Genomic DNA, 18579 nt, shown 5'->3' with positions numbered 1-18579 from the left:
CCCCCCCCACACACACACACATTTTAGTCATCTGGGATATTCAACTACCCAGAATAATCCTTTCATTACCAAAAGGCTACTGGAAGTTTGAACATATTTACTTTTTTAATCTCACTACACCTATACTCTGGAAAAAGTGTACATCTTCATAAAATTATCCAACACCTTAGGTACTTTAGAAACATCAACAGGGGCACTTGGGTGGCTCAGTCAGTTAAGTGTCCGACTTCGGCTCAGGTAATGATCTCACGGTTTGTGAGTTTGAGCCCCACGTCGGGCTCTGCACTGACAGCTCGGAGCCTGGAGCCTGCTTCGGATTCTGTGTCTCCTTCTCTCTCTGCCCCTCCCCCACTTGTGCTCTGTCTCTATCAAAAATAAATAAATGTAAAAAAAAAATTTTTTTTAAAGAAATGTCAACAGAATTAACTGAAGGTTTTTCATAAGAAACCATCACCTCACATACGACACTGAATAAAGTCTGATCCTACAACTAAAGGGTTAAATCAGAGACCCTCTATCTCTTGACCTTATCATATGCTTGTTCAACCCTCCTTTTTGTCTGTTTGGTTTTTTTTCCCCCCCAAAAAACTTTAAACCTACAGAAAGGATGAAAATATGGCACAAGGGTGCCTGGCCAGCTCAGTCAAAGGAGCATGCAACTCTTGATCTTGGGGTCATGAGTTCAAGCCCCATACTGGGAGTAAGATAAACTTAAGAAAAAAACAAACAAACCAAAACTATGGCACAGTGAAACAGCACTCTCCACCTAAATTCAACAATTAGTAACATTTGCCACATTTGCATTATTCCTATCTATATATACTTCTTTCCCTGAACTACTAGAAAACAATTATAGATATTTTTCTCCCCAAAAAACCTTTTCAGAATGTACTTCCTACAAACAGGGACATTCTCCTACCTAACTACAATATATTATCACACCCAAGAAATTTAACACTGATAGTATCTACACACAAATTTCCCCAAATGTCACCAAATAATGTCCTGTATGGCTTTTTGTTTTTAATTCCAGAACCCCATCTAAAGCCACACACTTTGAACTCACATTGTCATGTCACTGTCTCCTTTAATCTAGATTTATTCATCTTTTTATGATCTTTTATGACAGTGACATTTTTTAAAAGTTCAGACCAGCTTTTTGCGAACACGCCTCAAGCAGGATCTACTTGTTGCCTTATGATTAGATCCCAGATAAACATTTTTCTGGCAACAATCTCACACTGGTGATGTAATCATGCCTCTTCTTGACAGAACACGGTGGCAAGGACACAATGTCATTTTGTTTCATTACTGGTGACACTGACTTTGATCAGGTGATTAACAAGCCTGTGTGCTTAAAACGAAAAAAACTGTGATTTAAGTCCTCCTCCCCCTGTTTAATATCCTATAGTGACTTTCCCTTAGAATAAAGTTCAATTAAGTCCAAAATACCTTCCAAGCCCTACAAGGAAGGCCATGACCTACTCTTTAAGCCTAAACTGCTATTTAAACTCTCTATGGTCCCACAGAGTGCTATACCATGTCTTCTCTGGCCGAAAAATCCCAACATGGATAAATCAATCTCACACATGCCAAATGAAAGAAGCCAGACAGCTCAAAAATCACACAATATCTTAAGTTTTACATTAGCTCAATGACACAGCTGTCACTGCCATGGTCATAGTTATGTACAACTTGACATAAAATCCCTTAAGGGAAAGAGATTCCCTGGAGTCTCTTAGAAAATTTCCTTCAGAGCAGAAAGATGCCCCAAGGATTCAGCAAAAGAAATACAGCTGAGCTTGGCTGAAATTCATCTAGGATAGATAGTCTGGAGCTTTAGGTAATTCACCAAGTACATCATTTTTCTATGTTTTCTACAAACACTTGAGTAAGACCCCTGGAAAGTGCAGTGGCTTATTACTCCTCATAGTATCTTTGGACAAGCTCAACCCCTTAACATTTCAGTCAGCAAAACATTTAAAGACCATTTGAATAAGGACTGAGTCCTGGTCATTATCTGAAAAACTTCCATTGACATCTTCTGATAAGATCAAGGAAGTACTAGCATTAAAACTTGCAGAATGAGTTGTCAATGGCCTTGAAAAAAAACCCAGAAGTAACTGAGCACTCTCAAGAAATGGTGAATTATCAAAATTCTTGATGTCATGGAAGATGTGCGGAAAAACAATTCCTGGACAACTCAAGTCAAAAAGTAATTTCTTAGAAGAGTCAGACTGAACACGAAGAAAGTTTAGCAATACTAAAAGTAATTTATTTCATATACATATATTTTTATCTGTGTGTAAGTGCTATTATGATTCTCAAAAAAGCCTCTCTAAATAAATCTCTAATGACATATATAAAAAGTTCTAGGTGCCATTACTGAATACAAGTGATAGTTATGCAGTTCATTTTAAGTAACAAATGTATAAAATGCCCTCAGGAAATGGCTTTACACCTGAGAAAAATCTACAAGTCCTGAGACATCCCAATACAATAATATACAATACCGCATATACATTTAGTTGTACATGCAATGCTTACCCATCTTCAATTGCTTCATGTTGTTTAAGTTATGATTACTGACTTTGTTTTATTTATCTTAGAATTTCACATGTGTAGGCATTAAACATTGTGAACAAAAATTATGATCACTAGTTCACTGGAGTTCATTTTTCTCTATCTCCTTTAATCTATGTAACCTATAAGCTTCTATTGGAATTCCCTCAATAAATTACTACGTTTTTTAAGTTTTCAGTGTTCAACAGGTCTGGAAAATACAAGGCCCTAGTGACATAAACTTTTTGTGTTAGCATTTTACTACTCTTAGTTTGCTAATGATTTCATACATTGAGAAAATTCTTTTCCCTAATGAAATTTCAAGCACTTACTAGGTATATTCATCACTCCTACTTTATTTCTACATGTTAGATAGGACCAAGCCACCACCATCTCCATATTTTTATTTTTTTCTCCTTTACTGAATCAATTTGTACTTCTGACCCGAACTTCATCTTCTTTTGAATAACCAACCAACTATGTCTCTGGATCCTTCAAAATCATTGCAAATCCTCTTCTAACCTGTATTTATGGTGCCAACAACTCCTTTCAAGTTCAAGGGCACGACTGCTAAATATAATGAACACAGTCTGAATGAACGACCTAAAATCAATGAATTAAAAAATAAAAAGCAGGTCAGCTTGGACTCTAATACTACTTCCAGCATCCACTTAAACACTATCAGACTCCCATATATAAACCTTAACCACAGGAGTGGTTGAGGAAGTTCATCTTCTCAGATGAGCTAAATACAGATCTAATGGATTTAATTTATACATATGAACACTGAGTAAGAAAATAAAACCACAAGTCTATATGCTCTGTGTCATCTAACTTGCAGGGAAATAAAAATTTAGTCCAACATTATAATTTCTAATACCAGTGTTTAAACTCTTTGAAATTATTAATTATTTTCCTCTTGGATTTCAATTATCCTAAAAGAGGTCTTTTCAGAAACCTATGGCAAGGTTACCTGATGGATAAACTATACTTACATAACCAGTTCTAAATTAAATAAAACTTGCACTGTTGGGGAAATCAGAGTGTATTATTATTTACCTCATGATTTTTAAATCCTTTAAAGTTGTATTACAGTTTTTCCATTCAATGGCAAACATTAACCAACTAAGAAACAAACAAGGTTATCTCTAGGTAAATCTAAGCCACTGTGAATCAGCTCAAATCAACCTCATTCTAAAAGTTAGCAGTGTATACACATACACAGACAACATTCAGTAACAACTGTTCTCATACTATTAAAATATTGAAAGGAAAAGTTCTGAACTGTGTTTATCTCTGCTCACCCTCCTCATACATTGTTTTCTTTGTATTATCCCTTAGTTTTCTCTACTGATTCTGCATTCTTATTGTGACTCAGATCAATTATTCTAACAAAAAGTACCTCTTTTGAAAGTGATTTCAGGTGTGAGCATATGTGAGCACATAAACAAGCACCAAAGGTTCTTTGCAAAGACAAACAAAGAAATAGAAATAATAGTGACACCTGGGTGCCTTAGCTGGTTAAGAATCCAACTTTGGCCTAGGTCATGATCTCGCCGTTCTAGGCTCTGTGAGGATAGCTTGGGGCCTGGGGCCTGCTTCAAATTCTGTGTCTCACTTGCTCTCTGCCCCTCCCCCACTCATACTCTCTCAAAAATAAACATTAAAAAAATAAGAAATAATACAGATTTATCCCCAAACTTCACTGCCTCTTTTCTGATGACCTTAGGATAACACTTTTTATTTACAGATGAAAGATAATCAAAAAGCTATCTCTTCATACTGAGTTCCTGAAGAGATTCAATTTTGTCTCCCACATAATTATTACTCCTAAAATACCTTTGAGAATTTTAGCTTAGGGAGGCACCTGGATGGCTCAATCAATTAAGTGTCTGACTTTGTTTGGCTCAGGTCATGATCTCCCGGTTCGTTAGTTCAAGCCCAGTGTCAGGTTCTGTGCTGACAGCTCTAACTGGAGTCTGCTTCAGGTTCTGTGTCTCCCTCTCTCTCTCTCTCTCTCTCTCTGTCCCTCCCCTACTCATGCTCTGTCACTCTCTCGCTCTCAAAAATAAATAAACATTAAAAAAAAAAAAAGAATTTTAGCTTAGAAAGAATCAATACACTTTTTAAGGAAAAAAATGCGAAGTTTGAGGAGATGTCACAATTTCACAGGTGTTTAGCATATGGTCCATTTTTCAAGATGCTTCTACTCTACTTCATAAACACAATCTCCCTTCTATATGTAGCCCTTTCTACTCTAATATGTGCCTGAACTACACTTTATTGCAAATAATAAAACTTGAAAAAACTATTAATAAATTTGGTCAAAGTAATGGGAAGGAATCAAGCATGCATTCTGCTTTTCCAGTAGGAACTCTACCAAGTAACCATATAGTTCATGAGACAGAGTTCTTTATAGCAGAATTAGAATATCACCATTTTACAATCCTAAAGGATCTAAGCTATTGTGGTTCACCAAAGGACCAGTTCTGATCTGAAATTGTGACCAAAGGTACATTAACAAAAGGTACGTAAGTTCTACATAAACATTCATATACTTATATAACAAGTTGACAAAATAATTTTATTTCTGCTGAGTCTACAATAAAAATTGGGGGTCTTTATGTATTATGTCTTAGATTTTTAAATTTCATGTCTATAAATTTATTGCATTAGCATCAGTGGGCTGAAAATTTAAAAACTGGTTCTTTACAGCAGATCTATGACAAGCACTAAACTAGGCATTGGTTATTAAAATCATTAGGTGAAAGATTCATGAGAAACTTGATAATAAATGGTTATGTTGGCAATACCTGAATCAACTGATCAATCTTAACATACAAAATAGAGAATATGTATGTAACTCTGTGAGGCACTAAGTAAATATATATGAAGAAAGATTGACCATGTGCTTGTAACCGTTTAGCTAGGTAGGCACTTCATACTCTCTGCTCTACATATGCATGTTTTTAACATTCTATACGTAATCGACTGTATAATTGGCCCTAATTCTTCACTATTCCCCACATCCATGCCATTTCTCATGTGACTTTGCAGTTCATTCTGTTTTAGGTGGAATATGTTTCTTCACTCTTGACATCAGGCTCAGCCATGAGACTAGTTTTGGCTTATGTAATGAGAGCAGAAGTGAGAGTGCCATGCCATAAGACAGCTTGGCTTAGGCGGAAGGATGAAAGTAGTAGAGCTCAGCAGTGCTGAGCTGACCCATAAACTTGTCAGCAATAAATCAGTATGACACATCCTTCTGAAAATGTTTACTGCCACCTAAAGTGAAATTTCACAAAAAACTAACACCAAAGCATCCATGGCAGGTTCTAAATCAAAAAACCATGATCCTGCTTTCCCTGGAAATACATGCAAAAATACGTAAGAACACAGGGCAGAAGTATACAAAATGGCTATAATCATGCTTAGGTCTCTATGACCCTGTCTTTAAGATACAGATTACACTGAAGGTGACTGGGTGGCTCAGTCGATTAAGCATCTGAATCTTCGTTTCAGCTCAGGCCATGATCTCACAGCTTCGTGGGTTTGAGCCCTGCATCGGGCTCTGCACTGGCAGCAGGGAAACTGCTGGGTATGGTTTCTCTCTGCCCCTCTCCCCCACTCGCACTGTTTCTCAAAATAAATAAACTTAAAAAAAAAAATACACATTATACAGATTCTCTAGCTTTGTAAATTTAAAACATAAATGCATACTTAAATTTTTTTAAGGGGGTAACTAATGAAGGAAAGACATTAGGGAAGAGGAACCACTTAGAGGCACTATTAATTAACCTCTGGAGAGCTAGCCCTGGTGAATCCATGATTTGCCATACAAGGATAATACGCCTCACAGACAAACTGATAGAAATTTTCTTATCAAAAACCTGAAAATAGTTTTTATATGCAAATACTGCATCAATTCCAAAGGTTGCAATTAAGAAGAAGAGGGGCACCTCAGTGGCTCTGTCGACTAAGCATTGGACTCGGTTCTGGCTCATGTTATGATCTCACAGTTCCTGGGTTCAAGCCCTGTGTAGGGCTCTGCACTGTCAGCATGGGCTGGCTTGGGATTCTCTCTCTCCCACGCTCTCTCTCTCTCTCTCTCTCTCTCTCTCTCTCTCTGTCCCTCCCCGCCTCGTGCTATCTCTGTCTCTGTCAAAATAACTAACTAAACTTTAAATAAATAAATAATAGTTCATGCTTTGTCTCTGTCTCAAAAATAAACGTTAAAAAAAATTAAAAAAAAAAAGGGGGGGGGGCGCCTGGGTGGCTCAGTCGGTTAAGCGGCCGACTTCGGCTCAGGTCATGATCTCATGGTCCGTGAGTTCAAGCCCCACGTTGGGCTCTGTGCTGACAGCTCAGAGCCTGGAGCCTGTTTCAGATTCTGTGTCTCCCTCTCACTGACCCTCCCCCGTTCATGCTTTGTCTCTGTCTCAAAAATAAATAAACGTTAAAAAAAATTTTTTTTTAATAAATAAATAAATAAATAATAAAAACAAAAATAAAAACCCAGCCTTATTAAATCAAGTGCTTCCAATTCTATTTTCTTTTTAAAAAAAATTTTTTTAACGTTTATTTATTTTTGAGACAGAGAGAGACAGAGCATGAATGGGGGAGGGGCAGAGAGAGAGGGAGACACAGAATCGGAAGCAGGCTCCAGGCTCTGAGCCATCAGCCCAGAGCCCGGCGCGGGGCTCGAACTCACGGACCATGAGATTGTGACCTGAGCTGAAGTCAGAAACTTAACCGACTGAGCCACCCAGGCGCCCCATCCAATTCTATTTTCATCAGCTTTATTGTCAAATTATTTTTGAATTTAAAATTCAGGCTGTTATTATCAAATAAAGAAGTGATTCATTTCTACTGGTACAGGTTTATAAAGCCAATCCAAAAGTAGCCTCTTTGCCCACAAACCACATACTATTTCCATTAAAATACAGCTGAACAAGGTACTTTTGAAAATACTCTTAAAGATAAAATATTATGATGTAATTTTTTAAAGTTTATTTTACTATACCAAGGTTTATCTCTTCCAGGTATCAAGTAATTTATTATTATAACCTAAATATTTTTAAACTGTACAAAATAGAAAATACCAAAACCTATTAGGGGCTCTCCTCTGAGCCAAGAATTCCACTCCTAAATATTTATCCAAGAGTAATGAACATCTATGTCCACAAAAACTGGAAACAGAACACATGGCCATCAACATGTGAATGGATAAACAAATTATGGTATATCCACACAGTGGAATACTATGCAACAATAAAAATGAACAAACTACTGACACAACAACATGGATAAATCTGAAAAACATTATGAAAGAAGCCACAATCACTGTATGATTCCATTTATATATAGTCCAAAAGCAGACAAAACTAATGTCTGGTTATAAAAATGGGAACAGTGGTTGCTGCTAGAGGAGTGGAGGGATTAAGTGTCAAAGGGGCACACAGGAACTTGGAAATGATAGAAATGTTTTAGATCTTGATTGGAGAAGTGGTTACATGGGTGTGTTTGTGTGTGTATATGTATACGTGTGTGTGTGTCTGTGTGTGTGTGTGTGTGTGTATGTGTCAAAATTCAAATTGTACACTGAACAAAATGGGTGGCTCAGTCAGTTAAGCAAGCGCCCAACTCTTGATTTCAGCTCAGGTCTCACGTTTGGGGAGTCTCAGCCCCAAGCTGGGCTATGTGCTGACAGTACAGAGCCTGCTTGGGATTGTCATTCTTCCTCTCTCTGCCCCTCTCCTGCTTGTGCTCGCTCTCTCTCAAAATAAATTTTAAAAAATTCAAATTGTACACTTAAAGATCTGTGTATTTCAACTATGCACGTTTTGCCTCAATAAAAACAAGCCAAACAAAATACCTATTAGTGACCTTTTCAAACCATTTGTCTCCACAAACTGAAAAACAATGCTACAATAAGCAACTATTTACCTTCAGACTTCAGCGGGGGGCGGGGGGGGGGGGGGGGAGGGGGGGGGACCAGATGGTCAGGCTCTGCCATGGTGTCAAAAACAAGGCCAACATTCAGTCAAATCTAAGAATCACTCCATTACAAAACCAAAAATCTATCACATTAAATCCATTAAGTGGATTAAGCATCCAATTAATCATCCATTAAAAATGTATACTTTTATTCCTAATTCCCTTTAATTACTTTTTAAAAAGTTACCTGCTCAGTCTAATGCTGTAAATCTGGTACCTTATTTCACTCAGTCAGATGTTGGAGTTGGAAGGAACAGATTTCACAGTTCATGACAATAATGCAATAATACGAAAATGTTCCACCAAATTATAACTTAGTCTCACAACAAAACGGATCAAAGACCTAAATGTAAAAGCTAAAACTACAAAGGCTTTAGAAGAAAACATAGGCAATTACACAAGACTTAAGATCATTAGGAAATGCTTCTTCGGAGGCAAACTATAAAACAAACTCTTGACTATAGAGAACAAACTGAGGGTTGCTGGAGGCGAGGTGGGTAGGGCAATGGGCATTAAGAAGGGCATTTGTTGTGATGAGCATTGGGTGCTATATTTAAGTGACCAATTACTAAATTCTATTCCCCAAACTAGTAATACACCATATGTTAATTAATGAATTTAAATAAAAACTTGAAGGAAAAAAAAAAAAAAAAAAAAGGAAATGTTCCTTAGGTGAGATACCAAAAGCTAAAGTGACAAAAGGAAATAAATAAGTTGAACTTCATCAAAATTATAAGCTTTTATGTATCAGAGGACACCATTAAAAAAGTAAAAATCCAGAGGATGGCAGAAAATATCTGCAAAGCATATTTCTGATAAGAGACTTGTCACTAGAATAAAGAGCTCTTACAACTCAACAAAAAGACAAGTAACCTACTTTCAAAAACAGGCAAATGATCTGAACAGACATTTCTCCAAAGAAAATATACAAATGGACAATAAGCACATGGAAAGATGTTCAACATCGTCAGTCATTAGGGAAATGCAAATCTAAATCATAATGAAATACCACTTCACACCCACTATGATGGCTATAATCCAAAAGACAAATGTTGGTAAAAATGTGGGGAAATTAGAACCTCATGCACTACTGACAGAAAATAGAAAATACTGCAGCCACTTTGGAAAAGTCTGACAGTTCACCAAAAGGTTAGACACAGAATTACTATATGACCCAGCAATTCCACCCCAGTACACATCCAAAAGAAATGAAAACTTATGGCTACACAAACACTTGTACAGGAATATTCATAGAACCATTATGTATAATATCAAGAGTGTCCATCAACTGATGAATGTATAAAAGGTGGTATATCCATACAATGGAACATTATTTGGTAACAAAAAAGAATAAGGTACTTAACACATGCTATAAGACAGATGAACTTTGAAGGCATTACACTAAAAGAAACCAGTCACAAAAGACTACATATTTTAAGATTCTAGTCATATATAATGTTCAGAAAGGCAAATCTTATACAGACAAAAAAGATTAGTAGCTGTCTAGCATTGGGGAAAAAAGGCAGATGGCCAAAGGAGGGCTGATTGCTAAAAGCTACAGGATGTCTTTTGGGGGTGATGAGAATGTTCCAAAATTGACTGTGGTGACGACGGTCATACAAATCTGTGAATATACTAAAAACCACTGAATTGTGCCCTTTATATTGGCACAATTTTATGGTATATGAATTATATCTCAATAAAACTGTTTTAATAAAAGTGAAGAGTAGAATCTAGGTGTATGCCTAAATGGTGACTAAAATTTCTTCTAACTCTTTAGCTTGAAAATTTTTCATAAAATGTTAAAGGAAAAAAAAAAACGTTAAAGGAGGAAGGGGCACCTGGGTGGCTCAGTCGGTTAACCATCGAACTTTGGCTCAGGTCATGATCTCACAGTTTGTGAGTTCAAGCCCTGCATCCGGCTCTGTGCTAACACCTCAGAGCCTGGAGCCTGCTTCAGATTCTGTGTCTCCCTCTCTCTCTGCTCCTCCCCCGCTCATGCTCTCTCAAAAAAAAATAAACATTAAAAAAAATTTTTTTTAAGTTAAAGGAAAAATCACAGCATAAAAAGTTTCACTATTACCAATGAACACATCAAAACAATGATTTGTCTGTATTTTTATATTCATCTAAATTTTCCCAAATTAATTTGGGATTGTTCATCCAAAATGTGTCCAAAGCAGCATTTTAGAATTCTGGAGTCTTAAATTTATATTCATAATGAGACTCAGAGGAGAAGAATTACTAAGACTAGTTCTCCAAATTATAGACAAGGTGAGGGTGTCTTAAATTTACATAGATCTCTGTAAGTTTTAAGACAGAAAAAGGATTCTATTCTCCTGGTGACAAACAGGAATAACAGAACTTTGCAAGTCCAGGCAGCTTTAAAAGTTTGGGAAATATCTGTTATGGTAGATTAGAGCAGATTATTTTACCTTTTGGTCAGTTTCAACACTGCTGGTTCTCATCTTTTAGAAAACAAGCAATTTGACACTCAATTTTTAAGAATTTTCATAACTCAGAATTTTATTAACTCAAAAATAACTACTCTGATATATATATTAGGATTAAATTTTAGCCAAATTTTAAATACCTGTCACTGTGAAATCAAGATCCAGACTCAGGACAATATGTGCTCTATAACTGAAGTGACCATATGGCAGTTTGCCCAGAAGGATCCTAATTTACACCTGTTATTCCAACACCCCACCCAGCTTAACATATTCTTCAGTTTTACACATATGCTTATGAATAGCTGCATTTAAGTAACATCAGATGGGTTTATTATACTTTCACTTTATATTTCCACCTTCTGACATGGTTTTGTCTAGTTCTGCATAGAGTGCAGGTGCAATATACAGTTCTCACTTCTAACTTCAGGTTCAATCTGATAACCCATTTTTTTATCCATTTCTGATAAAATGAAGTACACTTGGACCCTCGGCAACTAGGGATAGCTAACTCTATCCAGTCTTGAGTGCTCAGTTGTGCCACACAGCCACTGCTCAGCTTGCAAGATGCTCCAAACCTGTAGGCCACCATCCACTAGGTCAATGGGAAATGTGAATAAGGTGTTTGTAAAGTATATGCAAAAAAGAGATGTCGTGTGTTCCTGCACATAATGTTCAGACAGTAATCTGAGCATTCTTGCTACAGGAGTTTTGCCATTTATTTACTATATTGCATGAATCCAAACTTTTTGTTTGGTAATATTTCACTTTACAGCAATTACAAATTTATTTTCAGCAACTTCTTTTATGTTCTTTTATGTCGTTATACGCCCCAGTTTAGACAAAGAGAATATATGGCCACACTATTATAACCAAACACCTTACTTCCTATCACATTATAAAGGCCTATATCAGGGAATGTACAGACATAACTATATAACCATGTCCTTAATCCTCAAACCATGAACCTGAAGCCATGGCAAGAGCCCACCAATAAGAAAACCAACTAATAGGGGCGCCTGGGTGGCTCAGTCAGTTGAGGGTCTGGCTTGGACTTGGGTCATGATCTCACAGTTCAGGAGTTCGAGCCCCATGTCAGACTCTATGCTGACAGCATAGAGCCTGGAACCTGCTTCGAGTTCTGTGTCTCCCTCTCTCTCTCTCTGCCCCTCCCCTGCTCAGGCTCTGTCTCTTTCTCTCTCAAAAATGAATAAACATTAAAAAAATTAAAAAAAGAAGAAAACCAACTATCACATTATTACTATAGTAAAGCTGTTTTTTTTGAACCACTGTGATTTTTTTTTTAATTTTTTTTTTTTTTAATGTTTACTTATTTTTGAGACAGAGAGAGACAGCATGAACAGGGGAGGGGCAGAGAGAGAGAGGGAGACACAGAATCTGAAACAGGCTCCAGGCTCTGAGCTGTCAGCCCAGAGCCTGACGCGGGGCTCCAACTCACGGACGGCGAGATCATGACCTGAGCCGAAGTCGGAGGCCTAACCGACTGAGCCACCCAGGCGCCTCTGAACCACTGTGATTCTTAAGCAAATACAGAAATGTCTCTATTCTACAAAATGCATGAAAAAAATAGCATTCTATTCTACACAACCCAGAATTATATATGCTATACAAATACTCAAATTCTATGAGACTACTTTTCCATTGATTCACAAAGTGCTTCAGAATTGTTTTATCCCTGAGGACTTCATTCATCTTGAGCATCTAACAGAGTTTAGGTTAGAAGGAAACATGAAGACAATTTAAGCATCATAACAGAGATACATTTTATTGTTCTGTATAGCAAATAATTATTCTTTACTTCAAACAGCATCCTTTGGAATATAATTCATTAAATAGCCTTTTAAAAAGTATCAAATACATTTGAACGAGTATAAGACAAGTCTACATCTTTAAAAAATTCTTAAAAGACAATCATCTACCTTACGTAACAAGTTGGCCTCGCTAAAGACAAGGCTATCTGAGGTTCCTGGAGGAATTTCAAAACCTTCCAAGTCTCAAAACCTTCCATGTCTAACGACAGGAAATAATAAAAACTATTCCTTTTGTAACAGCTCTTACATTCTAGATGAGCATCTTCACAAATATTTTAAAATCTCAGGCAAAAAAAATCATCTTTGACCTTTCAAAAAAATATATACTATATAGGATTATCATAAAAGGACAGTTGTCAATGCATCCCAGGTAAAAAATCTCATCATCTTTCAACTCAATTCAAAAACTTAAATTTAGAAATGCCAAATTTAAAAGTTTAACATTAGGGGCGCCTGGGTAGCTCAGTCGGTTACGCGGCCGACTTCAGCTCAGGTCATGATCTCACGGTTCGTGAGTTCGAGTCCCGCGTCGGGCTCTGTGCTGATAGCTCAGAACCTGGAGCTGCTTTGATTCTGTGTCTCCTTCTCTCTCTGCCCCTCTGCCTCTGGAGCTCTGTCTCTCTCTCTCTCTCTCAAAAATAAATAAACATTAAAAAAAATTTTTTTTAAATAAAAAAAAAGTTTAACATTAGATGTCATTAAAGATTCTGTATCACATGCAATCAACTTTAAAAACACATTAATTCAAGTATGATTACCCTAGTCAACATGTTAGGAAAGGTGATGGAGCAGGTCCCACCTCTACTGGAACCAAGAGTCTGAGGCTTAGATAAGGCAAAAAAAAAAAAAAAAAGGGAAACCTGACACGGAGTCCAAAGAACAATATTCTGATAATCTTGCCTCAGTAAAACAGAAAATAGTTACTATGTCTCATACTTGACCTATATACAATTCATATACAACATCAAGTAGCTGTAAAAAGTTTTTAAAGACATTATTAAATATGATCTTAACTTCTTAATTAAATAACATTATGTCAACTCCTTAACCAAGAAAACAATAACCTCTGCTTTAGGTGGTTAACCATTCAGCCCAAATGCTTTTACAGATTTTAGGTCTCTCCCTGATTTCTATCACATAAAAATGTCATTTTAGAAAATCCTGATACAGGGGCGCCTACAGCTGGCTCAGTCAGTAGAGCTTGCAACTCTTGATCTCCAGGTTTTTCTAGGGGTTTTGAGCTCCACAGTGAGTATAGAGATTACAGAAAGAAAAAAAGAAAGAAAGAAAGAGAGAAAGAAAGAAAAAGAGAGAAAGAAAGAAAGAAAGAAAGAAAGAAAGAAAGAAAATCCTGATACAAATTGAAATGTGCCAGGATAGAAATTGAAATCGCCTCTTTAATTTATGAACCAGGATTTACATACAATCGTCAGAAACACAATCTATGCGCAAAGTAAGCTTGCGGCCAAAGCTTGAGGCCAGTACTTGTATTTCACTCCAGAGAAGAGTAATTCAGGAGTAAACTATAGAAAAGAGATACCTACTCAGATTTCCAGACAGACCTCTTAGAAATATCTCATTTCACCTACTTTACTTGTACATCTCTTTACTTGTCAATACGATGTCAATGACATATCATGTTTTAATTGTAGGGGTTTTTTTTCTCCTTACTCATACATGAAATAATAATATATTTAATGAAGTATATTATTTCCCTGATGGCTCCTCCTGAAAATGTTTCCAATCCGGTTCACATCTATTAGTCCAAAATAAAAATACACATGAGTATGCTATAAAACATAAAGGACCTTGAAATTTAAAAAAAATCAGCAGTTCACTTGAAGCTCAAATACATCAAATTGATCAAGACTCTCTTTAAAATGCAAGTTAAACCAAAGTGTCAACTAGAAAAAAAGTTTATGTTCCATACTCCTGAGACAAATAAATTGGAAACTGAACCTTTAACTTCCTGCTGCCAGTTAATTTCGTGAAAATACTCTTATACCACTACATATTTTTCAAAGTCTGTAAATTAGGTTTCAGTTCTGTTGGTACAGTCATTTCTTCTATGAGCACAAAGCTAAGTTGTAAGTCTCAAAAGAGAGAAGAAAAATGCTTTGCAAATGTACAGAGTGTAAAGAGGTGTACAGTGAGGTTTACATTCGCTTTTGAGGTCTGAAACTACTTCAGGGTCTTCATTTACCTTCATAATCCTGAGACAAGAGCTTCACGGAGTCTAAGCATCAGTTTCCTTGGTTTAAAAGCGCATATCGCTACCTTACTATCTCTTCTCATTTGCTCAACAAATAGTTTTTGAATGTTTACGAGGAACTAAGCAATCATTAGCAAAAAAGGACCTACTAGCAAGTGACACTTAGGCACCACCTTGGAAACAGAATACCATGAGTAAGGCACTACTATCTGACTTAGAACACCAATTCCCACCTGACTTTTAAAATCCCACACACCCGAATGAAATTTAAAGTAATTTCTCAAAGCGAGGCTCTAAACAGCATACAGGAGGTACATCTTGCTCAAGTTAATCCCAATTCAAAACTGCAGTTTCCCGCTGACAAAAACGACTTTGTAAGGGTCTGAAAGAACGCCAAGCCAACGAAAATTTTAATACAGAAGTGAAAGCAAAGGTGCTCAATTTCAGAAGCGAGACGGACGAAGAGGTCTAAAGAAAAAAGTGAGTTGGAGGTGACGAGAAGCGCAGCGGCGGCCCAAACGTGCTCTCCCCACATCGAGTTAGCAACTTTTCCAGCACGCCGGGATTCCCCACTTCTCCAGCCCTCGGCGGTGGCGGCCGCGGCTCGCGTCCCGGAGAGGGATCCGCACCGCGGGGAGGGGGATCCACCGCCAACAAACGAGTAAAAGCAGCCAGCGACTGGGGGCGGGGTTAGACTCACGCTCCAGCCCTCGGAGGATGGGGGAGGGGGGGGAGGGCAGCGGAGTGAGGGGCCCTGGGCCCTGACCAGGGACTGACCTGGGGACCAGGACCGGAGGAGGGGGGAGGCGAGAGGAGCCGCAGTCACGCGGCCTCGCCGCCGCGGACCCCAAGGCCGGCGTTAGGGTACGGGGAGGGCCCCACCGAAGGCAGGCGGGAAATGGGGTGGCGGGAAGACGGGAGGCCGGCACGGCTCGAAAGCAGCACGCGAGGCCCCGACCCTGCCCTGCCTTCGGCGGGTCCCCGGAGATCCACAAAAGGCCCCCAGCCTCTCGAAGGGACGAGGGTGAGGGCTGAGGAAGCAAACACGCACAACCCGCTGGCCTCCCTACCTCCACCCTCCGGCCGCGCTCCCCAGGCTCTGAGCCCCACAGCGGCGCGGGGGAGGCGGGGGCCAGCGGCGCGGCCGCGGGAGGCTGACGCCCTCCCCGACGCCCAAAGACCGGCGGCCGCAGGAACCCCGACACGCAGACAAAATCAACAAAGCACCTGCCGCTCCCGAGGAGAAAACATGCCACAGGCCCCGACCAAGGACTCTCCGACGCGCAGCTGCCCGGGCCGCAGGGCTGCGCTGACGGGCTGGGGGGAGGGGGGGTCGAGCGGTGGTTCCCCGGCCCCGGAGCCTCGCCTGCGCCCGGAAGCGGTGAGGCAGGGACCCCCACGCGAAAGACTGACCTTGGAGTCTCCGTTGCACAGAGCCATCGGGGCTGGGGCCGCGGCAGCGGTGGCCACACTATGAGACGGGGCGGTAGAGGGCTGGCGGGGTCGACGCCGCGGGCAGGGGCTTGAGAAGGAGGCCTGGTCCAGAAGCCGGTGGGGGCCGAGAGGAGCTGGCCGACTGCGAGGCGCCGAATCGAGCAGCAGCCGCGGAACGCGGGCCCCAGCGCCGCGGGAGAGGAGACCAGCAGCGCGCACGCTGCCCCCGCCTCCTGCTTCCGCCCCGGCCGGCCACTGGGAGGAGCCAGAGCCCGTTTGGCTAGGCAGCCAAACCGCGGACACCCCGCAGCTGCCGCCACGGCCAAACAAGCCCGCCTCGGAAGGAGGGGCCTTCGGGGCCCGGCCCCGCCCCCAGGTCCGTTCGCGCCGCCGAGGCCCGCCCCCGGGAAAAGAAAACCGCCGCTTCTCCGGCCTGCCCGCCCAAGGGAAGAAGCGCCCGCGGCGTCTGGCCCCGCCTCCGCCGCCAAAGTCCGCCCCATTTAGGAACCTGCCCCGCCTCCGCCTCCCCTGGCCTGCCCTTGGGAGGAGGAGCCCGCAGCTAACAGCCCGGCTCCGCCCTTCCCGCCCCCGCACCGGGCAACGGGCCGCGGGAGGAGGGGCCCTTGGCGGGCAGCCCCACCTTCGCCCCCAAGGTCCACCTCCGAGAAAACCCAAAGCCTTGGAGAGCTTTTCGTAGGCCTGCCTGCCGGCATCCTTTAACCACTGTGAGAGGCTGGGGGCGCGGACTAAGAAGCCTCCCGAGGGCTGGGCCCCTGGGGGAGCTCTTAGCCGTTTTCGCGGCCGTATCTCAAGTTGAGGGACGTTGAAGAGGCCAAGGCTACTATGAAGAGTTTTGTGGTAACATCTCCAGAGACATCAAAGCGAGACTTGCTCACATAGGGTCCCAAAAGTTCTACAACGGGTGCAGATTTTCAAAAGGAAGAGGTTTGGGAGCGGCAATCTGGTGGGATGGTGGGCCAGGGAACTGGCCACGAAGTTCTGTTTGCACAGCCTCCAATGTTTTTATTTATTCTGGGGAGGGGGCTATAGTCCTTCCAGCTACTCCTTAGCACCCATCAAGAGGAGTTGTTTAAATTTGGTCACCTGGGAGCCTAAATCGGGGTTGGAGAATAAGTAACACTTGGAACAGCTTCCAGATTAACAAAGCCTTCTAACAAATATTCAATTATTACAATACAGCCATTTGCTGAGCTCATGCTATGTGTCAGGCTCTAGTCCAGGTGTCAAGAAGCCTGAATAAGACAACCCTGATTTACGAAACCTCCATTTTATTCTAACCAATTCCACGAAAGTACTGAGGTCGGATTTATGTTCTTATACATTTTTTACTAATAAAAAAAAAATGAGGCTCGGTGAGATAATGTTCTTCTCTGCCTCTCATTATAGGAGGTAAGGGGTACCTGATCTGGGAAAGGATAGACGGTTTATTAGTTTCAGGAACAAAAGGCCCCAAATCTTATCAGGCCTTGGAGTCAACGAAAGTATTTCACTTACCCTTTTTTGAGTTGAAAAATGGATACTTGAACTTTCTAAAGCCATGGATACTGGGCTCTCTTGGTAGGTCCGTATGAACCTACCGTGTAGTAAGAGAACGGTGTAGTAACCAATAGGAAAGACTCAGTTGCATCAATATTGACCCAGAATGGAATGGAATGTAATATGATGTGCCAGTATTAAGGATTGGCTAAAGCCCATCTATACTAGATAATGCCTATTTTAAATATGTTCTGATGGTCACCTGTGTTTATGGCTAAGCATATCAGCATGTACCACAATCCTTAAATCTTAAGGTCCTCTGCAACTTTTGACTTGACCCCTCCCTATTTCTTGAAACTGGATTTCTCTTACAGACACACCATTAGAGGTGTCTTTTCACCTGTAAGATTGTTCTTGGTCACTTTTTTTTTTTTTTAAGGCTAGCTCATCCTCTTTTGGTCACCTTTTCTTGCCCCTCTTCCTATATCTTCCTACAGGAGAAGGCTTCAGTGTTGCTTTTCTTCAATATTTCCATTCCTAACCCTCTTCTCATCTTAACTTTTCACCTTGTTTCTCTGGGGTTTTTAAAAATATA

At 40.3% G+C, this 18579-nt stretch overlaps 1 protein-coding gene across 3 annotated transcripts in view; it reads right to left on the bottom strand.

The window, feature by feature from the left end:
* GMPS (guanine monophosphate synthase) overlaps positions 1–18092 on the bottom strand; it is a 79817-nt gene extending 61725 nt beyond the window's left edge. The window contains exon 1 of one of the 3 annotated variants that reach the window (XM_047875956.1): positions 18003–18092. In XM_047875956.1, the coding sequence (XP_047731912.1) occupies positions 18003–18047 (45 nt within the window). In that variant the 5' untranslated portion in view covers positions 18048–18092. Of the gene's footprint in view, positions 1–16280; positions 16430–16466; positions 16641–18002 lie in introns of those variants that run through there. The other 2 variants (XM_047875957.1, XM_047875958.1) reach the window with 2 other exon arrangements.
* Positions 18093–18579: the final 487 nt, after the last annotated feature.

This window comes from Prionailurus viverrinus, chromosome C2, assembly GCF_022837055.1.
Source record: "Prionailurus viverrinus isolate Anna chromosome C2, UM_Priviv_1.0, whole genome shotgun sequence".
Lineage (NCBI taxonomy): Eukaryota > Metazoa > Chordata > Mammalia > Carnivora > Felidae > Prionailurus > Prionailurus viverrinus.
The sequence above is the reverse complement of the archived record's forward strand: the minus strand, read 5'-3'. Positions and strand labels throughout refer to the sequence as shown.